At 39.4% G+C, this 25,781-nt stretch overlaps 1 protein-coding gene across 5 annotated transcripts in view; it reads right to left on the bottom strand.

Annotated features, from left to right (window-relative positions):
* The window catches only part of LOC103029984 (signal-induced proliferation-associated 1-like protein 2), a 232,260-nt gene that overhangs the window by 43,836 nt on the left and 162,643 nt on the right, over positions 1 to 25,781 (bottom strand). For 3 of the 5 annotated variants that reach the window (XM_049481725.1, XM_049481727.1, XM_049481724.1), the window contains exons 10-15: positions 18,400 to 18,657; positions 14,287 to 14,436; positions 13,291 to 13,382; positions 12,054 to 12,136; positions 8,820 to 9,136; positions 8,633 to 8,665 (exon numbers count right to left, since the gene is read on the bottom strand). In XM_049481725.1, coding sequence (XP_049337682.1) covers positions 8,633 to 8,665; positions 8,820 to 9,136; positions 12,054 to 12,136; positions 13,291 to 13,382; positions 14,287 to 14,436; positions 18,400 to 18,657 — 933 coding nt within the window. Of the gene's footprint in view, positions 1 to 4,870; positions 6,579 to 8,632; positions 8,666 to 8,819; positions 9,137 to 12,053; positions 12,137 to 13,290; positions 13,383 to 14,286; positions 14,437 to 18,399; positions 18,658 to 25,781 lie in introns of those variants that run through there. The other 2 variants (XM_049481728.1, XM_049481726.1) reach the window with 2 other exon arrangements.

Here is a 25,781-nt window from a genome sequence, read left to right as displayed (position 1 = left end):
TAATAGCGTAGAACGCCCTGCGTGCTTTCTCTCTCAGTTCATTTACTGCTGGACTGAAGTTTCCGGTGGAACTGAACTTCAGACCTAAATAAACGTATTCTTTACAGCTATCTAATTTGTGTGTCCCTATTGTGAAACAGGAGGTGCCTCCCTGAGATCTGGATCTGTTTTGGAAAATTATAGTATTGGTCTTTTTAAGGTTTACTGCCAGGGCCCAGGTCTGGCAGTACTGCTCCAGCAGGTCCAGGTTCTGCTGTAGACCCTGCTCTGTGGGGGACAGCAGGACCAGGTCGTCTGTGTAGAGCAGGAATTTGATTTCTGAGTCGTGCAGAGTGAGACCCGGGGCTGCAGATCCTTCTAGAATAGTGGCCAATTCATTAATATAAATGTTAAATAGTGTTGGACTTAAGCAGCAGCCCTGTCTCACTCCACGCTCCTGAGAAAATAATTCTGTTCGCTTGTTGCCAATTTTTATTCCGCACTTATTATTTGTGTACATAGATTTAATAATGTCATATGTTTTACCCCCTACACCACTTTCAAGAACTTTGTAGAATAGACCGTTATGCCAAACTGTATCAAAAGCTTTTTTAAAATCAATAAAACATGCAAATATTTTCTTTTTGTTCTGTTTTACGTGTAAGTCAATTAGGGTGTGTAGGGTGTAAATATGATCTGCTGTGCGGTGATTTGGAATAAATCCAATTTGACTTTTACTCAAGACACTGTGCTTCATAAGGAAGTCTATAAGTCTCGAATTCAAAATTCTACAGAATACCTTCCCCAGATTACTGTTCACACAGATTCCTCGGTAATTGTTAGGGTCGAATTTGTCTCCACTTTTGAAAATGGGAGTTATAAGACCTTGACTCCAGATTTCAGGGAAGTAACCTACACTCAGACTCAGATTGAACAGTTTAAGAATTGCCAATTGGAATTTTGTACTAGTGTTTTTGATCATTTCATTTAAAATGCCATCAGATCCACAAGCTTTTTTAGATTTCAGGGTTGATATTTTAGATTGAATTTCCTGCTCAGTAATGGGGGAGTCCAGGGGATTCTGAAAGTCTTTTATTGCTAATTCTAATGTTTTTAGTTCTTCTGTTATATTTTTCTGATCAGTTGTTATATTGGTGGGTATTTTATTATATAGTGATTTAAAATGTGTGGTCCAAATTTCTCCATTTTGAATAGCCAAATCCTCTGATCTAGATTTATTGAGATAACTCCAGTGTTCCCAAAATCTATTTGTGTTGATGGACTCCTCAATTAGTGTCAGCTGTTTGTGTGCATATTGTGCTTTTTTGATTCTGAGTGTACGTTTGTAGAGGTAGAGTTATAATGTTTCACAGTACTGAAGGCGTAAATCTGCGTTATATGGGTCTCTGTGTTTCTGATTTGACAATTTACGTAATTCTTGTCTAATTCTTTGACATTCTGTGTCAAACCATTTATCATCTTTAATTTGTTGGGGTTTGTTCTTTAATTGTTTTAATTTGCATATTTTTGCAGTTGAAATGAAAATATGGTTTATATTTCTAACTGCCAGATTGATGCCTTCATTACTGTGAGTGTATGTGGTGTCCAGAAAGTTGTCTAAAAGTGTTTGAATTTCTTGATTTCCAATTGCTTTCTGAAACTCTTCTGTGCTGTTTTGGGCCCATCTGTATGGTCTCCGGATGTTGTACAGCTTGCTGGGCTGTGTGTGTGCTGTGCTGTTAGTCTCTGTCCTTTCAATGAACACAGTAATTGGACTGTGGTCAGACAGAGGGGTTAGTAGTTTTACAGTGAATGCACTGAGAGAGAAAGGGTCTAAATCTGTGATCATGTAATCTACAGTACTGTTGCCAAGAGGTGAGCAAAATGTGTATCTTCCTAAAGAATCCCCTCGTGTCCTACCGTTGACAATGTACAGACCGAGGCTTTGACAGAGCTGCAGGAGGTCCCTTCCATTTCGGTTCACCTGTGAATCAGAATTATATCAAGGAAGGTTAATTATGTTTCTTGGGTATTGATGACCGAATATATAATTATTTCCTTTCTCTGTGTTGAGGTCAGGTAGAGATCCTGTGCGTGCGTTGAGATCCCCACAGATCAAAATGCTTCCCTGGACCTGGAAGCTGCTGATCTGATCATGTAAAATAGGAAAAATATCTTCATTATAATATGGGGATTCACTGGGAGGAATATAGACACTACATAAATAGATGTCTTTTGGAGTGTCAGTAATATCTTTGTTAATTTTAAGCCAAATATGTGATTTTTCCAATTTTATTGGGACTACAAATTTTGATAATTCTGATTTATACCATATAATAATTCCACCAGAATCTCTACCTCGTTTAATATTAGGGTGTTTAACAGAGATAATTGCTTTATAGTTTGCGGGGCAGTGAGTGAGTGAGTGATGGTGTCAGATCTACACCAGGTTTCTTGTAGGATTATGATGTCAGTGTTTTTGTGTTATATGTGAATTCATTGTTTTTAGTTTTGTACCCGAACAGAGATGAATTTATGCCCTGAATGTTCCACATTGAAATTGATAGTGTTTTAATTTTAAAAAGTGTAAAAGTGGGAATTATTTTTAAGAATGAGATAAACCAATGTATTTAAGAATTCAAAAATGTATATGTAATTATAAACAAACCATTAGTAATCTATGTACAATTACATTCATGTACATTTGTAACAATATTATTTATTTATTTATATATTTATTTATTTATTAATATGTGATGTATGTTAAATGATTGTCACTTAGCTCAGTAGTCTGCTACATAAAAGGCTGAGTAGCTGTTTGGTCTCGCCTAGATCTGCAGCACTGGTGGAGTTGTTTACCACTGCAGCATAGGTCTGCCTCTGTGGCTGTGGTTGGGGGCCGGGTGCTGGTGGTGGGTGCCTCAGTTTAGGTGCTGGCTGTGGATGGATCAGTTTGGGTGTTGGCTGTGGGAGCAGTTCCCTGGGGGCTGGAGGTCGAGATGCAGAGCTGGGTTTGGCAGGTCTGCGGGGGGGGGGGGGAGATCCAGTGTGCTGGAGCTGCTCTGGGTGTGGGATGGCTGTGTGGAGGTGGGGGGTAGAAGTGATGGAATGCTGGGAGTTGTCTGTGTGATGGAGTGTGGGGTCGTCCGATGTTGTGTAGGCTGGAAGGTCTGCTGCTTCTCAGGGGGCTGTCTGGGGTGCGTCCGAGGGCCACGTCTTTTAGATTTTTGGCAAATGTTGCTACACAGTCTTTGCGCAGGTGGACGTGGTCATGGAGACTGTGGACATTGAGGTTGGGGTGGTGCACCAGGTGCATGTTAGCCACTGATGCACAACTGCGGGAGATTTCTGTATTAATCTTGTGGATGGTAGCAGGGTGGAAGTCTCTTCGGGGTAAGATGGTTGAGATGGAGATCTTTGTGGTGGGAAAGGTCTGTGTGGCGGTTTGTGCTACTCTCATTACACATTCAGCTACTCTGTCTTGCTCTGCCCTTAAGTCATTAGTGCCAGTATGGATGATGATGTGGTCTGGCTCACCTGAGATGGCATGGGTAAGGAGCTGAAGGGCATCTCTGGTCCTGGCACACCAAACTTTAGAAACTTTTTTCCCTGGGAAAAGCTGTTGCTCATTCAGGAACTTCCCATTTGAGTCAATTAGAATGATAATGTTAGAATCTGCAGGTACTGGACGGGTCTTTTTTCAGCGTGGGCGGGGTGTTGCTCTGAGTGGGCAGGTCCTTGTTCAGAGTGGGCGGGATGTTGCTCTGAGTGGGCGGGTCTTTGTTCAGCGTGGGCGGGGTGTTGCTCTGAGTGGGCAGGTCCTTGTTCAGAGTGGGCGGGATATTGCTCTGAGTGGGTGAGTCCGTGTCCAGAGAGGACGGCTTCTGGTTTCAGGTGGGCAGGATTTTGGGCAGAAAGTTCAGGGTTCAGATCAGAGTGGGCAGGTCCTTGCTCTGCTGATTGCTGATTGGATTTGAGGTTTTTTATTTCCTCCCTCAGGTGGTTGATGGTCTGGTCTCTAATCTGCATCTCCTCTCTTACTGTACTGAGTTCCTTTCTCAGAGACTCTCTGTCTTGCTGAAGCTCCAGCACCTCTCTTTTAAGCTCCAGCAGGGAGTTCTCCTGCAGCTTCAGCTGGTGTTGAATCTGCTGGGAATGGTCGTTGAATGGCGGGTTGGACAGAAATAATTCTTTTAGTTCGACCAGTTCTACCTCGTGCAGGGAAAGGCTTTCTCTCAGTTGGGACACTGTGCTCTGCAGTTGTTGGTCCTGATCTGTCTTTCTCTCTGAGGGGTGTTGCTGGTCTCTTCTCCCCTCTCCTAAACCCTGGTCTGAGCTGCTGCTGTCCTCCTCAGTTTCTCTCCTAGTCTCTGCCAGTGCTTTGATAAAGTTAAAGTCCTGCTGGACAGAGCTAAGACTGGCCTCACTACCCTGAAACATGATGGTCCCATTGTGATAAACATTTACAGTGAGGAAGCTGTCCCCATCTTCATTATCTATCAGTATCTGTCTCCCGTTACAGATGCCTCTCTTTCTGTAGTTCTGGTAGTGAGCACAGATGGCGCTGTGCCAGGCTTCAGTGTGCTCTGTGTACAGCAGGAGGTTTGTGACAGTAATTTTATCTCCTGTTTGTGTGGAATCTGCTGTGAGGGTCTCTGTGTTTTCCCTCAGTGTTCTGTGTTTAAAAGCCTTTCTGGCCTGAGAGGTTTTCAGCTCTGCAGGGTAGCTGAGTGTTAGGGGGAGGAGCTTCCCCGCTGTTGCATCAGCCATGGCTAATTTTCTGTTGCTAGCTAGCTAGCTAGATTAGCGCCGGAGCTAACTTAAAAAGCAGTTATTTCTTCAGCTAGTTAGTTGAGTTGGAGGTGCTTACCTCTGTGGTTTATTAGAATTTTGAAGACTTCTGTTCCTTTTCCAGTGAATTTCTTCTCCTGTTCAGTAGCTGCTGCGGCTTTTCTGTTAGCTGCTTCCAGCTAAGTTTAGCTTTTGCTTATTTTCTTCTGTAACTGACCTTTTTTCTCAGCAGAAAGTTGATCAGTTTACTCTTTCTTGGAAATAAGAAGTTTTCAAAAGGTTTCCTTTGGTTTATCTCATTTTTAAAATCCTTTTATTTGCAAAAGTTTTAAGAGCTGTAGTGAAGCATGTCCACTCTCTCTCTCTCTCTGTCTCTCTCTCTCACCTGAGCGGAAGTGAGTGCGTGAGTGTGTGCGGAGCGTGTGAGCGAGCGGCTGACTGTTTGCCGGCTGAGTGAGTTTTTCTAAACTTTTCTATCCCCTTTATTCACTGTCAGTGTAATATTAGTGGTATTCTAGTGTTTAGCTGGGGCAGCGTCTCCCCGTTTAACTTTCAGACACGGTTGTAAATGTTTCCCGGACCCCTCCGTGTCAGTGGAGGCATGTTTAATAGCGGTTAGCAAAGAAGTAGGAGCTAAAAACATCAGGTCAGCTTCCAGAATGAATAAGGCCATAGTAGTGTTTGTGTCCGAGGTAGAAATGATTCATAAGGCTAGTGGAAAAAGGTCTCGGTATTAAAGATGAGTTTGTGCCCGTTCTTGCTTTGTCCAGTCCATCTAAACGAGTCGTACTTTCTAATGTCCCGCCAGTAGCGTCGGATGAAATGCTTAAGAACATTTTAGAAAGATATAAAGTACTGGGTCCAGTGAAATTGATTTCTCTCTTTTGTAAATCTGCCGAGTTTAAACATGTCTTGTCATTTAGACGCCAGGCGTCTATGATATTAAACACACAATATGACCCGTTAAGTGTGTCTGTATCTGTGACAGTGGAGGGAAGGAGCTGCACTATTATTATAAGCTCGGAGTCTATGCGCTGTTTTTCATGTGGAGAATTTGGCCATATTAGACAAATGTGTCCTCAAAATGTTCACACTGAGTCTGGAGCTCGGCCGGATGGTCCGGGGGTGAGCAGCACGGAGGACTCGCACGCCCAGCCTAGCACTGAGCGCGCAGCTCCGGCTCCACACGCACGCGAGAGCGCTGCTGGAACAGGGCCAGCGGTGACTGTGCCGGCGGGCAACCTGAACACTGAGCTGGGAAGGGAGCGCTCAGCGGCGGCTGCTCAGGCGGCTGAGAGCGGGGCTGGAGCAGAGCCTGTCGGTGACGGGCGCTCTGTTTCTGGGCAGCCCGCTGAGGTGCTTACACAGGCCGGCGGAGCTGAGAGCGGCCCCGCCGTTGATATTAATGTTCAGGTGGAGGAAACACAGGAGAGTGTTGCCCACGGAGATGGACCGGAGCTTTGTCAGTGCAGCATTCCTGACCGCTCCATTTTTGATAATCTCTTTTTAATATGAGATATTTTTTTAAATATGTTGAGGTGGAGGAATTGAGTATTGGGGCATTCTCATTGGAACAAGAAAAGGCGTTCGATAGGGTGGATCATTCCTACCTACTGGACGCTCTTGAGGCCTTTGGGTTTGGCCCACATTTTATATCATGGATTAAACTGCTCTACACTGATGTCTACAGCCTTCTTAAAATAAATGGTCATCTCACAAGAACATTCAGTGTCCAGCGTGGCATACTGCAGGGTTGTGGTCTGTCTGGCCTCCTCTATCCACTGGCGATTGAGCCACTGCTGAGGAATCTGAGGAAAAAGATCAGTGGAATATCAGCCCAGAGACCCAGTAACGCACCCACTGAACCAGTTAAGTTGACTGCATACGCGGATGATGTGACAGTTTTTATAAAATCTGATGATGATGTTGTTTGGATGACACACTGCCTCCAGCTTTTCCAAGCAGCATCATCAGCAAAAATAAACTGGTCCAAAAGTTCTGCTCTTCTAGTGGGCCAGTGGGGAGAGCAAACAGTTCCATCACTTCCTCCTCAGTGTTCCTGGCGCTCAGATGGTATGAAAGTACTGGGAGTTTTCTTAGGGACTGAGTCCTTTATGAAAAACAACTGGGACGGATTGGAAGACAAAGCTGTGGGTCGGCTACAGAGGTGGAGGTGGGAGGTGGGTGATTAACAATCTCATAGCTTCCATGCTATGGCACCGAATGACAGTTCTGGACCCCCCCACTACCCTTGTGCGATCTGTTCAGAAGGCCTGCATTGACTTTTTTTGGGATGGTTTTCACTGGCTTCCTCCTGGAGTACTACTACATCTACCTCTGGATGAGGGAGGTCAGGGACTAATTCAGATTTCTGATAAAGTGAAGGCCATGAGACTGAACACTATCAAAAAACTGCTTTATCAGGATGACTCTACCCCTTGGGTCCGGTTCGGACTGGCATTGCTCAGGACCATGGGCCGGTTGGGCCTTGATAAACAGCTATTTTTAATGTCATGTGATGATTTAAAACGGATATCTGTGCCGGGTTTTTATGGTTCTGTACTTAATTCATGGGGCTGCTTTACAGTGCAAAGAGAAGATGGGGCTCATTTTGGATTAGATGAACCCATATTCTCTAATCTTTTCTTTAACCGCAATGTGGACTGTCTCAGTTCTACTGCTTCTGCTTTTATCAGAGCAAAAGTGGTAAAGATCAGAGACATTGTGGATTTGGCTGCAGGACTTTGGCACTCTGCTGCTGAAATTAAAACCATGGTCGGTATTAGCCTGGTTTCTTCCTAAACACTGCAAAAGCCTCTTTTTCCCAACCTTATCGTGACTTTATATCTGTTGCTTTGGCTGGTGGGACTCACTCTCAGTGTTTTCCACAACTAAACATCACACCAAATGTTTTTATGGATGGAGAAACTGGGGGGTGTGGTCTTCTGTCTGCTGAGGGCCTCCTGAGTGTGCCTCTCTCGCGTGCTGGTAAGAGGGTCTTGTACCAGTGTATATATATAAAATCTGATCATTATGCTGAGCTGCGGGGGAGGGTGGACTCCAAGTGGAGAGACCACCTCTCAGTTCCTGATAGTCTGAGGCCATCATGGAGGCTCCTATATAAGGCCCCTCTGCCTAAACGCTCTGGAGACCTTCAGTGGAGGATTTTACATTGTATTTTATCCACAAATGCACATGTTTCTAAAATTACTCCAGATGTATCACCTTCATGTGTATTCTGTCAGTCTGTTGATACTGTTTTTCACGCTTTTACTTTATGTACCAGACTGACACCACTGATAAACTTATTGTGTGCAGTCCTTTATCCTATAATATAATGGCAAAAAGCAATAATATCCACTAAAAAATCAAAGTAAATTCTGTAATTGGAATATATAAAACGTTAACATTTTCTGAACAAACAAGGGGATGAATGGTTTACTCCAGGTCAAGAACTCCCATCGCTTTCCTCTGGCTCTGTTGGGTCGGGCTCAAGAAAATGGTCTGTGACGTAGACCTACATTTTTTTATGTAAGAAATCACACTGTGACCTTTGTGATTTTGACCCTGTTAAACAGCGCAGGTTCTATACTGATGACGCAGAGACTATCTATTAAACCCAGTTACACCCTACACACATTACAGTTACCTGTACAGCCATTTCTTCTCGGCTATTTTTACATTTATTGCATCTCAGTAGCTAAAGTACCTCAATCAGCTTCCAAACTATTTTAAGCTGACCAGCAGACACAACATTACAACACAAGTACAACACTGTCAGCTTGCACTTACAGCTGCTATCTCAGTATAATGGAACAATACGGTATTAGACCCAAGACGACTGTTGACACAATTTCCTTACCCAAAGAAGCCACCGTCCTTCTGGGAGAACATCCTGTTGTAAGATAAGATTAAATTAGAGCTTATTTATTAAATAACATAATTGTACCATTTACAGAAATATTCAAGGCTGTTTTGTTGCTTTTGATGCTCAAATCTGTATGTTGCATTATGAAATCTAAATACAGCTATACAGTTAGACACTGTACCTCAGTTTGGTGAGCTCCTCCTCTGCGCCATTGTCTTCTTGATGTTCTGTAGTCCAGCTTTCCTGCTCCACAATTTCCTGTCCATGAAGGACCATGTGGGCCGCTGCAGTGGCAGCCATGTCTGGGGGTGGAGGAGGCGCACAGCAGGGTGCTGTGTCTATGCCACTGTCTGTGGAGGCTCCTTTGATATATGTGAGGCCAAGCATCTCAGGGTCCATCAGGTCACCTGATCCAAAATGCTTTTCATCACTGTTACTGCTGGAGGCACTGCTGGACAGAGTATTGCTACTAGAGTGGCTACAATTCTTATCTCCACCCTGATTGACACAAACATACACACAGAACATTCAGATTAATCAGGTACACATGTCCAGAGGAATTAAGCAGGGTTTTGTACACTGTAAGAATGCACAAATGCGGAGGATTTTCCACTGAATGCCACCAAACCAGATAAGACCTGTTGTGGCACAGACTCCAGCAGCAGATCGTGCCTGTAACTTGTGAATCCAAGTCAAAACGTCTCACAGATGTTTGATCAAATTGAGATCTAAGGAATTTTGGAAACCAGGGTACCCTTGATCTCTTAACCTAATAGTTACAAAGATATTTCTAATAAAGGGTTATCCAATCTCTACTGATTAAAAAAACCCTGGAGAGATGTGAAGAATGAGAGAGGTGTAAAATACCATCTGTGCTTGAAAATATCACATCATGAAAAAGTGCAGTACTCCAACAAAGTATTAGTTAGACAAACACTTTTTCTATTGTTTCCTTTGTAAATCAATGTGTCCCTTAATTGTTTTCATGCCTTTTACATTTGTCTACAATGTATTAAATAAATTATATAAAGAAATAAAGAAAACATTTAACGAAAATGTGTGTCCAAATGATTGACTGGTACTGTATGTTAAGTGTAAGAAAAGGATCACATCCAAACCTAATGATCCAATAAAAGTGAGAGGAAAAACTATTAGAAAGAGAAAATATGGGACAAAGAAATTCACCCTACGAGCCGTTAAGAAAAAAAGTGAGGTCTGACACCAGTTTAGATTGCAGTGTGCTTCTGACAGCACAATCAAACAGCAGCACCAAGGGCAGGCTGACCTTATCACCACTCATTCATCAGAGTGAAGCCAATGCACACTGACAGCTATACCAGCAGGGCTACACGTGTTTGTTCATGAACCATAACCAGCCGAGGTGATGTTCTGTACTCAACCCAAAGAAACACACAAGCATCAATTCTGATTAATATGTGAACACAAAACACAAAAGTATTCAACCAGACAAAAGTTTAAGGAAACACACAGTTTATTTGCCCTTTTTTGTACCATTTAAGCGCGTGACCTGAAATGGTACAAAATCCAGTGAACATAAATGGTAAAAAATGTAAAGGAAAGGAAAAAAGTTCTCGAACTAAAAAAATATGTACTGTAAAATATGAAAACGTATTTTTTTTTTAAAAGGAGGGGGTTAGGAAACTAGACACACTTTAGTTTAAGACTAGAGACACTGCCTATTGAGCAAGTGATATGCTTACTTACAGTAGCAACCAATCACTACCTGACACCAGTTCTTTGCACGTTTTGATACACAAGAAAGAGGACCAATGGCCCAGCCCACCAAACCTGAGGAGCATCAGCCATATCTTATTCTTCAGCACCATCAAGTAAAATCAACACTGAGAAAGATAGACTTTTCCAAGGCAAGGTGTCAGGTAAACTTATGTGCGGACCAATTAGCAAGTTTATTTCTAGATTTTAGATCTTCTTGCAGCAGGCTGTAGTTCCTACCCGCCTAAAAAGTCAGCAGTAACCTGCCTTAATGATTACCAACCAATTGCTCTCTCTCTTGTCATCACAAAATGCTTTGAGAGACTTACCCTTAAAAAAAAACTCAATTCATACAAACACCAGGAATTGTTCCATAGGGAATGCCATATCCATTGCACTCCACACAGGCCTGTCTCACCTGGAGCAACCTGGTGTCAGAATGCTATGTATCGATGATAGCTTTTGCCATTTTTTGTTTGTTTATATATTTGTCCGTTTGTACTTGTTTTAAGGGCCATACATGTGGGGGGGGGGGGGGGGGGGGTGTTCTTGACCTGTGTGGATGTATAATGACTTTTTAAAATAATTTAAAAGCTGTCTGAGCACCTTTTACCCACCTGGTAAGATGTGGACATCCTAGATTCTGTCCACAAGGCTCTGAGCCTGCTAGAGATTTTGGCCATAACTCCCTTATTCTGTCATTTATGAGTAAAAAGAAATCTTTCAGTGTAGCAGAAAGTGATTTGATTTATATCGTGATACACATCGATATCGGCTGATATGGAAAACTATATCGTGATAAGATTTTTTTCCATATCGCCCAGCCCTACCCCACATCATTCACATGTGCTCAGTCCAATCCTCTTTACACTTTTTTACGCATGACTGCACCCACATCCATGCCTTTAACACATTAAAACATAATAAATATGCTGATGACACTGTAGAGATAGTCTGCATATCAAACAATAATGAGGTTATCTAAATCTCAGAGAGAAGATTCACCATCTGGTCCTAGTTTTGAACTCTGTTCTGAAGTATATTTATGACCGTGTGATATTTTAGCTTCTCTTTTTTAATAAACTTGCAAAATTTTCTACATTTTTGGGTTTTTTTTCTGTAAAGACGGGGTGCTGAGTGTACATTATTAAGAAATAAAATTACCTTTTTTGTTTTTAGTAAATGGCTGCAATGAAACAAAAGTGGAAAATTTTAAGGGGTCTGAATAGTTTCTGTACCCACTGTACAATGTACCGTGACAAAAAAGCTTTGTTCTAAAAAAACACAGAAAACTCTGAAACTATTAAAAACCTTTTGTTTGAAATAACAGATGAAGCCAGAAATCAGTGACTCCTGTTTGCTACACCTTCAAAAGAATCTTGGAAACTAGAGAAAACTGGTACAGGAAGAGGTCTGGCTGATCCACATGACAACAGTGCCTTTAGCTTAGCGTAACATTAGATTAAATTTCAGTTTCAGCAGTTAAAAGAAAAAATAAGAGCTCTGAAGTGCAGTAATAAAGCTATTGCTAAGATGAGATAATATAAAGACAGCTTGTGTGGGCCAAACAGCACTACCACTGGACTACTAAACATTTCACTAGTAGTTGTCATCTACAGCAAACAACATTAAGGCCTCGTTCAACACAAACAGTTTCCAGATCTGCTGGAAGGAAACTTACCCTAATGAGTTTGCTGGGTGAGTCTTTGCCTCTCTCTTTCATAGAGTTGAGTATCTTTGTGGGAGGGATGTGCCACTTGGCCTCTGAATGGGAAACACATTAAAGACAGAAAGGAGTATTTGGAATAGGCCAAAAAAGCTTAATGCATTTCATTTAAAAATTGCATTTGACTGCATTAGTGTTAAAAATTCCAATCATGTCACTAAAGAGTAGAAGAGTGAGGTTATAACGGTACACAAAATCAAGGCTAGGTTCACACCAACCCAGATTCACTGAATTAATTTTAGTGTTGTCAGTGGTGCCAAAAGTATTCTCTCATCTGGTTTCAAACCCTTTAAACCTATTCTTAATCCATACATAGGGTTTAAGATGTTGACAGCCCACCCTTTACAGCTATAACAACTTCTAAACCTTGTGTAAAGCTCATTATATTAGCATATAAAGTACTACCTTGTACCACATAATCCATTTGTGAGAAGTTTTCAACATACCAACCATGCTTGAAAAGGTCTTGAACAAACGGTAGATAGAACAGGATTATTCGGCAGGTATAACCATGTTTGCTTCACTGTATTCTCTAACAGGCTACTAGTAACGTCATAAAAACTAGACAAACTAAATGGAATTACCAAATAAGTCCACTAGGGGGCAGAAAAGCACATTAAATCAAATCACGACTATAAGCAACACATTGACACTTCCTCAAGCTCATTTGTGAGATCAGAGACTTGTTTGCAAGACCATCTCCATTCCAATTCGTCCCAAACATGTTTAATCAGGTTGAGGTCAGGCCAGTCAAGTTCTTCCACACCAAACTCATTCACCCAGGTCTTCATGGATCTTGCTTTTAAGAGTTCCATTTACCTAAGGGGCCAAACCCAATTCCTCGAAAACAACCCCACACCATAATCCCCCTCCACCATACTTTACACTTGGCACAATGCAGTCAAGGAATTAAGAAAGTCTTCTTCTGATGTACCATGCTTGGTGAGGTAAATTGAGAAGGAAAATATTAGAATAACAGAAATACTTTTTAAGCAGAGAGAGTGTGCTTGTGAAATTTTCATATTTACACTAATATAGTGTACTAATACACATACATTACATCTCCGCAAAACGCAAAAGAGTATCATAAAATGATTGAGAGCTTTAAAACACACACACACACACTAACACCGCAAATAGCTGGACATAGCAGGAAATTTAGCATTTTGAATTTGGCCCCTCACTCTCTTACCTGCAGAATGTGCTCTCTCCAGTGTGCTCTCTCTGTCTCTCAGTTCATCACTCTCTCCTCTCATGGCCTTGTGCAGGAGTGGTGACTGGGAACTGCTTGGGAAAAGAAGCATATAGCATGCGTTTGTTTTACAGCAGTTTGTATTCTTCAATATATATATATATATATATATATATATATATATATATATATATATAATATAAATAATAAATACATAATCTCTCCATAACTGACCCTTTTGTGGATGCTGCTTTTGTAGCGAAGCATGATTATAATAGCCTGTTGACATCATCTGTTTCAAATCACATCTTAATTTTGTTTTAATATATGTCAAAAGGATGTATATCAATAAATGAAATATATTCATACTAAGGTTGGGACAAAATATACTGTTCTTGAGCTAATCTACACTATGTGCCTCAGCAATCACTGACTCTGCAAATAATTTGTAAAGCCCATTTTCAACTTTTCTGTGAAATGATATATTGCGCCTTTTTTCTCTATTGTTTTGTGTTGTTCCAATACACACAAAGGAAATAAACAGGGGGTGACAACATTTTTGGCAATGACTATTTTTGGCAATGACTACATATATATAGAAACATGTTTAAGCACATTGGTCACTTATTTTATAATTAAGGTCATATATTAACACCATGTTCTACCAAAGTGTTTATGCCCTTTGTGTATATATATATATATATATATATATATATATATATATATATATATATATATATATATATATATATATATATATATATATATATATATATATATATATATATATATATCAATCATTCTCGGAGTGTATTTATAGGGCTATGTTTTTGATACTGGATGCCTAAATTTAATTCAGGATATCCACCCATATAATATAATATGATCCTAAATTACCCAATAGGAACCCTCAGCAATACTGAACAGATCTGCCGGATAGGTTCAGTTTACTTCGTGTTGAAAACAGTAATTGTGGTGGTAATGTGCACACTTTACCCCTCATATCCCGGCTGTTGGCTCCAGGTTGTGCTCACAGATGGTCCTGGATCACTAGAGGAGGACTGGTTACTTGGTGAGCTGCGGTAATGCTGACTGACTTCGGTCTTGCTATTGGAGATATGAGGATTTTCCATGTCCTGCAAAGCTCTTGAGTTAGCGGGAAATCGAGAGAGAGAGAGAGCGAGAGAGAGAAAGATTCTGCTTATATATGCTTATTATACATGCTTTGTGTTCTAAGAGTTACAGGTATTAGAAAATGTACTTATTAACTAAATACACTTGCTTTTAAGAACCACAAATTAGGGGCTTATTAATGTTTTTTCTGTGCTCAGTAAAGCACCATATTTGGGTCTGTTATGCTGAAATCACTTATAATTGCTGTAATAGTTGCAAAAAAAATTCACAGTAAATTCTTACTTGTCACAACCCTATTAAGCTAAGTATTGAGCACAAAATAAAAATTGTAATTCTACATGTTATTCGTGTGTATCCATAAGAGTTTTAGATATTATCAGGTTTATTTCTGTATTGTGGAGTTAATAAGGTTTTAATACGTCACTAAGGCAATAAAAAGTGTACCATATTTTAAAGTGAGGTTCCACTCATCACTAATTTCACGCTTAAAAAAAGCACAAAATGTGTACACATGTACACATTTTGTGTAACGGGGACGCATTGTGACCTCCTAGATTCTATGTTGTAAAGTACAGAAATAGTTTGATCTCGCATTTCGCCCAAGGTCTGTGTGAGTGTGTTCACAGCTGTTTTTAATTTCACTCAAACAACAATAATCTTTATAATTTTTTTGTATTAATTATTTGATTAATTGAAATAACTATGATTTTTCACAGAAATAGAAATAGTGTCTAGAAATAACAGCCTATCAATTAGTGGTATTGATTTTGGATCATGATAGATACTTCAAAAGCTTTCAACACAAATTATGTACTAAGCACACACAGAACAAAGCCGAAAAAGTGGTAAATAAAGAATTTCCAAATGTGTAATTTACTGAGCAAAGAATAAGACATTAATATGACTCGAATACATGTTCCTTAAAATATTTTTTATAATTACTACCCTCTGGTAGAAACAATTGGCTTGTTTCAGCTTTAGGCATTTAACAGATAGCTTAACACTTGCAATACTGATTTGCTGGTATATTGTGGAACCCATTTTCCTATTGAAAAGTAGAAAAACACAGAAGCACTTGTTGCCCTCTAGAATTTCTGATTTATAAGAAATACAAAAAATTACCAAAAGCAAAAGCAATTTGGAAATTTGTGAGTTGACAGTTCCTTATCACAGCTTGTGATGCGCCTCACATTACATTTGCCAACCAAGTCGCAAGATCTGAAAATATAAGCCAGACTTTGTAATAGTTAGGGTGTTGAAACCTTTGCACAGGCAGCACTGAGAGGCAATATAGAGAGAATATTCAGCCTCAAATGCTGTGATTTTACATTTGTTTCATGTGCTTGTTTCACATGCCGTTTGACATGTGCCTTTCAGATAACTAAACAAATGTTCATTTTTGATTATTTCATCTGAAAGTTGATCAGTTAAGCCTTTGTGAAAATTTCTCAACTGAGGTATAAAACTCCAATCATTGTTAGGCTTATCACTGTAAAATCTTTTAAGTTTAACCCTATTCCGCACAGTTTGGCCCCTGCATGATTAGGAATTGAAAAGATATTACAGCAAATTCTTGTAGATCCTGAATAACAAGATGTCCCTTGTTTATGATCACTTATTACTTGTGAAATTCGTTATTTTCACCCTCATATTTTGTTTAAAATTATGTATTAATAATGAGATTTTATTTTATTTTTTAAATAATTTGTTATTTGTACCTCCGGACAGGAGGATCGGAAAAACTGCACACAGCGCATTTTAGTAACGTTACCTCCACTGTGTTAGGTAATGTGAGAGTAACATTAAATTAAGCTGTGAACATGTTAATAATCCACAAACTGCAGAGATGACAGAACCAATCCAGGCGCTGTTCCTGTTTCAGGCTTTATGGTCAGGTAAATTAAGGTCACTGGTTTATACTGATTACAACACACCTGATCCAAACATCTTATTTTTTCACTGCATAATAAAATGTATCAGAATGTATAAACAAATCCCTGTAACCCACACTACTGACCCGCTGTAAAATCCAGAGAGGCTGGGGAGGAAACAGGCTGGATGATGAGCTCCAGTAACGGTAAATGATGTATTTTGAGTTTGCTGGTGTAGCTGGTCTGTCAGCATATCCAGGGTGGTGTTGGGTCAGTATAATTAAAGCTCATGCTGATAGAGGTGTTGTGTAGAACAGATGAACACGCCACTATCACTGGTCTCAGCTACACTGGTAAAAGGTGTTTCAGCGCTTAAAACTGGTTCTGGGTAATTCCGCACTGTTGGAGTTTTCAAAAATCTCCACCTTGGAAGGCGTTTTCGAAAACCTCTGTTTACAGTTAGCGAAAACGCCGTGTGGACGGAAGGCCAAAACAGAGACAAAAACCTCCGTTTTCAAAAATACCCAGGTTCTTGTGGACGGGGCCTAAAACTAGACTAAAATGTGACTAAAACTAATAATATCCGATAGACTAAAATGTAACGAAAACTGTTATACATTTTAGTTAAAAGACTAAGACTAAACTGTATCAAAATCACCTGTCAAAATGAACACTGTGATATACTCTTGTATTTTGCTTTATGTAGTTGCCTGCATTCAGGGAGAGGAATAATCCTTTGATTAAATATAATTATATTAAAAATTCAAGTGCTATTGCAATTTAAATTAAACAGACAAATAATGTATGTGTTTTTAGTTTATATATTTGTCCATTTGTACTTGTTTTAGGGCCATACATGTCGGGGGGTTCCGGACCTGTGTGGATGTATAATGAATTTTAAAAATTAATTTAAAAGCTGTCTGAGCACCTTGTACCCACCGGGCAAGATGTGGACATCCTAGATCCTAGATACATATTGATATCGGCTGATATGGAAAACTATATTGTGACAAGATTTTTTTTCCATATTGCCCAGCCCTAACATACAGTTTAGTAAACATTTATGAGGATTATTCCTGGATACAAATAGGTAAGCACACTCCACTGCCCTGCACCTCTGGGTCTTCCTAATGTCACAGGGTTAAATGTGATTGGGTTGAATTTTTCAATTTTCAATTCTATCAATTTTTTAATACAACAGGGTTGAAATGTTGAACGTGGGTGGCCTAAACCTGAATCTCCAACTATTTATATTATATTATATTATATTATATTTATTTTGTTTTGTTTATATTTTGTTTTGTTTTGTTTGTTTTGAAGGGTAAAGTTTTTTCTATGATACTCTTTTTAATGAACAGGGACGCAAAATAATGTGTTGCTTTATTACTAAACCCCTCTCCGCACTGGGCATGACCAATCCTGTGGTAAGATCACATGGGGCTCTGGAATTTCTAATAGTAAAAATTATAGTGTATCACAAGTAAACTGCACTAAAACACACAGGCACTTTCATTAAGATACTTTTGCAGGGACAGTCCTAGTATATTTAGGCAGCTCGTTCCCATTCATTTAATGAAAATGAAGCCAAAATCTTCCTCCATGTTGGCGATCCTGAAACCAGAGTCTGCGCAGTAGAGACCAGAGGAGGGAGAAAGACTGTGAAAAGACAGCCTACTCATTTAAATAACCCCGCCCCTGAGGGCTGCCTCTGCAGAGCTCGCACAGTAGGTCACAGGCTGACGGTCTGTTATTGGTCCCACCCATTCAGTCATTGGTCCCTGGTTCTGTTTTGTCATTGAAACCTATGGGGATGGGTGGGGTTACACAGCTTTCTGAAACCGAACAGCAGGGGGCGCCCGACCTGTGGTGGCTTCACTTTTGAGAGACGATGCTCTGTCCAGCTATACACAGTCTATGGTGATTAGTTACTACTTAGTGATTAGTTATTTACTTAGTAGTTTGTATTTAATAACAAGGATGTGTCTAGACTATGCTCAGACCTGGAGCATCTGAGAGCAGATTAAAATGACAAAATACAATAAGTATAAATAATATAGATAAATAAATAAATCTGGAACACCTAGAGCCAAGACTGTGGGAATACCTGGAACTGTCTGGCAGCTTTCTGTCAAAAGATGTGCTGCGAGGGATGGAGGCCTGGCTGTGCTGCAGAGCGGACTGGCCCTTGCCTCGCTCTTTGCACTGTGTGGGAGATCCTCGTGGAAGGGGCTGACCTGCTATGGTGGTGGGAACCCGGTGCCAGGTGGTGTTCCTCCTGAAGGGGGTCTTATATTCGCATGGTGTTCCCTCACTGTCCAGTTTGTACTCCACCATGGGGATGCGGTATAGCTCTGAACAACCCCTGAAACAGAAAAATGTACATGTTCATGCCAAATACAATACAAGATGATTATAAATAAGCAATACTTCAATATACACTGTAGATGGTAAGAATGCCGTAAGGAACTGCAGTTTTTTTTACATATTGCACATCCTGAAATCAACTTAATATTCTAGTAATCACTGTAGTTACAACAGCAAATTCTCAATCAGCTGAATTTCTCTCTGACCCATAAAGAAACCAACTACTAGACAACGATTAGAGGAAAAATAGTATACTGGTACCCAAATGCTGTCATTAACTTAAACCATGTAGTCAAGTTTTAGGACTTTCACTGTACAAGGCAACAGCAATTAACTCTAAAATTTTAGATTTTTAATTTGGTATAACAATGTACAATGTATTTTAGTAGTAGTTTGTATTTAATAGGAGGGATGTGTCTGGACTGCTCAAATAAATGACAACATATAAGATGTAAAAATAAATACATGAAGAAAATTAAATAGATAAATATAAAAAAAGGACTAGAAGTCCTTTTTCACTTTTCAATTTTTATTATTTAATCATGACTGCTGATTTTATTTGGTAGCCCTGTTTTGATCTAATTGACTTGATTTTCTGTTCTATAGATTTGTTTCCATTATTTCTACCTTATTTATTAGGTAGAGCTGGTGATTTGTGAGTTGATGGTTGAATCTTCAAATGTTACTGAAAAGGAGCAAAAAAAAAATATTTTGTGATGCTTGGTGCATGGATAAGAAGAAAATATACTTTGAGGCACTTTCACAGCAGGTACTGTTTGGCGAATGGGGGAGTTATAGAGGAAGAAACATAGCAACTCTGGAAGAGAGAAAATAAAATGGTCTGTACAGGAAAAATTTACTGTACAGGAAACCTGATATCGTGACCACTTGATAGTGCTGATTTACGTGCCATGCAGGTTACTGATGTTTAAATGGTTTTGCCAGTGTCTTTTCTTTATTTATAGCTTATGGAATGTATTTGCAGTCATTTTAATATTACTGGTAATGCTCAGTTACAGGTATAGTTTAATGCTGATGATATTCTAAGGGCTGATAAAAAGGGTAAACCCTGGCCGATTGCTGATGATCACTGGGACAGCTACATGCTTAGTTATTGTTTCAGATGAATTTTTGCAGTTTGCAAAATGTAAGCCAAGTTGGCTAGGATCCTCCACTGGGAAGAATCCTGAGGCTCAGTAAACAGCTAAAACATTCTATTCCTCTTGCCAGAGAGGAGACTGGGTCAGAGATCTTTTCATCACATTCTTCTGAGAGTGTCTTTCTTCAGCAGGTCTAAGCGTTTCAGAACCAGAGACCGTGTGACCTGGAGGGGGCTTGCGTATGAGGGACAGTTTCAAACTGTGGCTCTATATAGGCAGGAAGTCAGAAGGCAGCAGGTGATCCATAAATATGGGCGTTCTTTATTTATTTTAGGGTGGAGAATCTGTGATTAGGGAGATTTGTCGAGGCTAAGAGTGGTGTTTAGAGCGCTCACCACCACGCAACTTCACACAAAATATGCTCTATGACTCCGTCCTGTAGGTGTGATGAGGACACAACCATCCCAGCTTTTAAGTTTATTTTTTTTAGACATGCATTGTTTTATTCATATTCCTCTATATTGGTTACGTTATGTTTAGCTTTAAAAGATACTACATGTCCTGTGGTTCCAGAGGGAGACTTTTATTGTGAAGCAACCAGGAAAAGGAAAGGAGTTATTGTGCGATTGTCTGTTGGCGGAGGACAATAAAAGAAATGTTCTTAAGTTGTATAGTTCGTCCTTTTTAAGTTACATTGGTAGCAGGGGATGGTTAGTAACTACAGAGTCCCACCAACATTTGATAAAAGGAACCGGTATGAAAGTTGGAAGAATGAAGTCGCTATTTGGACCAGAGATACGGAACTGGAGAAAAGTAAGCAGGCGTTTGTTCGTGGCTCTGGTGCTGTCGGGAGGAGCGAGGGGGACGGCGATGGAAATACTGGTACATGACTTGAATAAAGACACCAGCATGAACACTTTTCTTTTTAAAACTCGATTATTTGTTTCTCAAGGAAAACATACAATGCATACTCAAGTTTTGATGTTAAGGATGACCCGGGCAATGCACCAGGAGGTTGCTGTCTCCTCAGTTTTGAGGATCTGCTCACACCTGCGGGTGATTTGATTTAATGTTTTGGTGTGCACTGTTTTCACAGATTCACGAGGTCTTCTTCGTTCATAACTTTTCCAAGTGTTATTATATCTTTATCTTGTCTTTGCTGGCTTTTGACCTTTTGCATTCTTGTTTTGACTTTGGAAGATAATACACTTTGGAAGATAAGAACAGGTAGCACAGTTACCAGATTTCGAAATGGAGAGGACCTTCAAGCTGAACTGGTTTGTTGTGTTGGCACAATGTCACTAGATCAGTTTGTTCAGAGTGCTATCCCCCTGGACAACTTGCTTTAAGAGAAGCGAAGACTAAGGGGGTACTCACACACAGGTCTAGCCCCGCCTCTCGTTGCTTCCATAAATCGATTCAGCTCTGCTGCAAATGAACCAGAGTCCATGCAGCTTGGCTGGACACAACTGTCTCAGGAGGTGAAACAGCGCTGGCACAGAGAGAGACTCTGCCTGTTTTGCGGCCAACCTGGCCATGTCTGCTCATTCTGTTCAGCATGTCCCAGCCCTGTTGGGATGTCAGAGGTTAGTGTATCTCTCTTTTCTTCTTCCATTAGACAATTTTATATTTCTGTCAAACTGGCTTGGGGTTCAGACTCTTTTTGTGTTTCAGCGCTCGTAGATTCCGGAGCTGCAGGGAACTTTATGAACAGGGGGTTTGCCAACCATCTGCAGCTGCCGCTGAGGACTTGTTTAAGCCAGTCAAAGGTGAAGGCACTGGATGGATGTCCTTTAGTAGCAGGGACTGTCACTCAGGTTACAGAGGAACTACCCATGAAGGTGGGCCAATTTCATGAAGAGACACTATCCTTTCTGCTCACTGACTCTCCTGATTACTCCCTGATATTGGGTTTCTCTTGGCTTTGATGACCCTGTTATTTAATGGAAACAGGGTGACGTTATCCAATGGACTACGTACTGTAAACAACGCTGTATGATTCGTCCCTTCTTAGCAACTTTAATTGAAAGCCCTCAGATGGAGGAATGCACTCTTACTTATCCAAGTCAATATGCTAGCGAGTTAGCGAAGGTATTCAAACGCAAGGCTACTCAGTTGCCACCTCACAGACCTTGGGACTGTGCTTTGACTTACTCCCTGGCACTTCACCTCCTCACAGTAGGGTTTATCCCCTTTCAGAACCAGAGACCCAGGCTCTTGAGAAATATGCATATATAGCCCTAGCCTTAGCTTACATTAAACCTCCCATTTCTTCTGCAGCTACTGGCTTCTTTTTTGTTGAAATAAAGGATGGTGGTCTGAGGCCATGTATTGATTATAGAGGGCTGAATACCATTTCAGTCAAGTATCCCTATCCACTACCGCTTGTACCAGCTGCTCTCAAAAAGCTCAGGAGCCTTTGGCCATTCCAGGGCGTCCTTGGTCCCATTTGGGCATAGACCTTATTACTGACCTACCCATTTCCAGGGGATTTACAACAGTTCTGGTGATCATAGACAGATTCTCGAAAGTCCGTAGACTCATTCAACTATGTAAGCTCCCCTCTGCCTGGGAGACAGCTGAAACTGAAACGGGAGGGTTACAGGCCTGAGGAGCGATCATGGGTGCGTGCAGATGACATCTTGGACCCGTCGCTGATTGCGGATTTCCACCGCAACCATGCAGGCCATCTATTGCGGACTATATAATCGATTTTAAACAGTGATACTCAGTGATGGGAGTAACGGCATTGAAATAAACGGTGTTACTAACGCTGTTACTTTTTTTCAGTAACGAGTAATCTAACTAATTACTATGACTGTAACTATAACGCCGTTACTATTTCCGACACCCCGTTACTGCACGTTACTTTAGCAGCTGAATAAACTTTTTTTTTTAACTTCGCGCATACAAACAAAGGGCCCTATCGCACACCCCGCACAAGGCATGTAGCGTGGCACGTTGCCACCCATCAACAGTCTATTTTTAAGCCTTGCACGCCTCCTTAAAATAGCGTTGGACTTTTGGAATATATCAACACCGATGGTGGTCTGGAAATCATGTGTGTTCAGGTAAATTTCTGGCGTGTTTCTATCTTGGTGGCGGAAAAAAGGTTTGCGCAATTAGTTTTTTATTTATTTATTTATTTATTTATTTATTTATTTAGTTTAGTCATGTTTAATTCGGTTGAAAACACATATACATACACATAAACAGAAAAGTTTTCTGTTAATAAGCATATCAACAACACAAATATGAACCGAAAATGTATAGGCTGAAGCTTTGGCTTATTTTTGCCTATCCTTTTTACATTATCTCACATTCTATATTCCATTATTTTGCAAATCAAAAACACAAAATGAGTCAAAATAAAAAAATAAAAAATAAAAAAAAAATCTCACTATGCCACACATTCCACATATAATCACTGTTCATGTTTATAGGAGTTTATTACTTTTCTCTTGTAAGTTTTTTTAAATTTGCTGAGTGAACTACACATTTTCAATTCATTGTTAAAACCATTCCACAAAGTGACCCCCCTGACTGATACACATCTATTTTTTATATTTGTTCTTGCTCTTATTTTTTTAAACATACTTGTTGCTCTCAGCTCATACTTATTCTCTCTCAATTCAAATAGCTTCTGAATACAGTCAGGAAGCGAATTGTTTTGCATTCTATACATTATCTGTGCAATGTGTAAGTCAACTAGATCAGTGAATTTTAGAGCCCATAAATTAATAAATAATTTGTTTGTTGATTCATAGAAGTCTGCTTGGTTAATAATTCGTATTGCTTTTTTCTGTAGCATGAAAATTTGATGCGTGTTAGTTTTATATACGTTTCCCCATACTTCCACACAATAGGTCATGTATGGAACTATGAAAGAACAGTACAGTATAAATAATGATTTTTGATTCAAAATATGTTTGGTTTTATACAGTATTGCAATGGTTTTAGAGATTTTAGTTTTTACATTATTTATATGTGGTTTCCAACATAATTTATGATCAATTATCACACCCAGAATTTTTTTTTCATATACTCTTTCAATTTCAACATCATCTATCCTAAGTTTAGCTTCATTTCTGATTTTTCTATTACCAAATATTATAAACTTTGTTTTACCTAAATTCAACGATAGCTTATTGATATCAAACCATCTCTTTAAAGTACTCAATTCTCTTTCGACTGTATTCAGAAGCCATTCCAATTTCTCCCCAGAACAATATAAGTTTGTATCATCAGCAAATAATACAATTTTTAATAGTTTTGATACTTTACAAATGTCATTTACATACAATGTGAACAATTTGGGTCCTAACACTGAACCTTGAGGAATCCCACAAGTGACCTTCAATAAATCCGATTTACTATTGCCTATTGATCACCCTGCGCTCCAAAATACCCCATACCATCACTTCCTTACCACAGAAAAAATAAACCTCACCCAGAGCCTTCAGCAATCAACTATAAAAAATAAAATATACTTAAAAATCTGCACAGTAACTATAAATTATTAGTAGTTATATTTATTTCTGTCAGTTATAAGGATTTATATTTATATTTAGTACACAGACTTAACTGTAACTTAAAATATAGCAGACAGCCATTCTGCTGTTTAAGAATTTCAACAGATGCTTATTCTCACTCAAATGCTGGAGTTTTTGAAATTGAAAATTAAAAGAGAAAAGAACTTTGACTAAACATATATTTATTTTATTTAACTTTGCTATTATTTAACTGAATTTCACTTTTATATCTGAAAAATAAAGCACATTGTCAGCATCTGGTGCTGCCCGTCAATTATATAAAACTTAAACCATTTGAAATACACAGAAATATAAAGCTATACGTTAGAATTCGTTTCTTTTCACCAGGGCAAATTTATTAAAATATTAAATATATTAATTCATTAATTAAAATATCGTCCAGCGCTCTAAAATGTCGTAGGCAGGCAAACTGGTGCGTGGCGCAGCGCGCTCGGCATTGTGCACAGAATAACCTCTCTCTCTTCTAAAAAAAAAAAACATTTTAATAAATAAGGTCGGACAAGTGTAGTTAAATTCATGTTATTAAACTAAAGCCAACAAATCAGGCAAAATGTGCTGCGCCTCTCTCTCTCTCTCTCTCTCTCTCTCTCTCTCTTTCGCAGCGCGGAGCTGAATTCAGCGCGAGGCTATAAATAATATAAAACTCAGTTCAGTTAAATTAAAAATAAGTAAGGACCTGTAAGTTTATCAAATACTGTCAAATATAAAGGATAGGTTGAGGTTTTGGTGAGCTGTTTTCATGATTTGAAACTGAAACTAACTGAAACTTGTATTATTCTGCGCAGAAAGCCTGTGATTGTTTTGATGAGTTTTTTAATGGATTGTTGTGTTTGTCCATTCTTTTGTTTTGTTTATATATACATTTTTCCTTTGAGTGTGGTTTGGTTTGTTTAATTTTTATCCCCAGACGCGTATTTGGTTCTTCCGTTTTTTTTAGTTATTTTCTTTGGTCGTGAGTGTGCAGTTTTTATATTTTTGTCAACATTTTGGGTTTATTTTCGTTTGTTATTTTTGTAATAATAATAGTAATTACATGATTTATTTTCTTTTGTTCATTTTTTTTACGGGGCAAATAACAAAAGTAACAGTTAACTGTTACTTTTACTGATAACTAGTTACTTTGCTAGTGAAGTGAAGAAGAAGTGGAGAAGTAACTAGTAACTATAACTAAGTACTTTTTCAAAGTATTGTGCCCAACACTGGCGATACTCATGGATGCATAAGTACAACATGGAACTTCCCGACGCAGTATTAGCATTCAAACTTCTAGATATGGCCTGCTTTGATGTGAAAGACAGACAGCTTGCTTTGACTGCGAGTACAGAATTGACTTTTTGTGTAAATGAAGTCAGCACAGAAGAGGATTTTTGGGTGCAAAGTCATCTGATGATCATTGGTAATTAACCAGGAAACTGCATATGTAACAGAACAGAGACGACAGAGGGGCATCTACTGAGGCTACACCTACT

This window comes from Astyanax mexicanus, chromosome 7 (genome assembly GCF_023375975.1).
Source record: "Astyanax mexicanus isolate ESR-SI-001 chromosome 7, AstMex3_surface, whole genome shotgun sequence".
NCBI classification, from domain to species: Eukaryota; Metazoa; Chordata; class Actinopteri; order Characiformes; family Acestrorhamphidae; genus Astyanax; species Astyanax mexicanus.
Note: the sequence above shows the minus strand (reverse complement) of the source record. Positions and strands in the feature narration are given on the sequence as shown.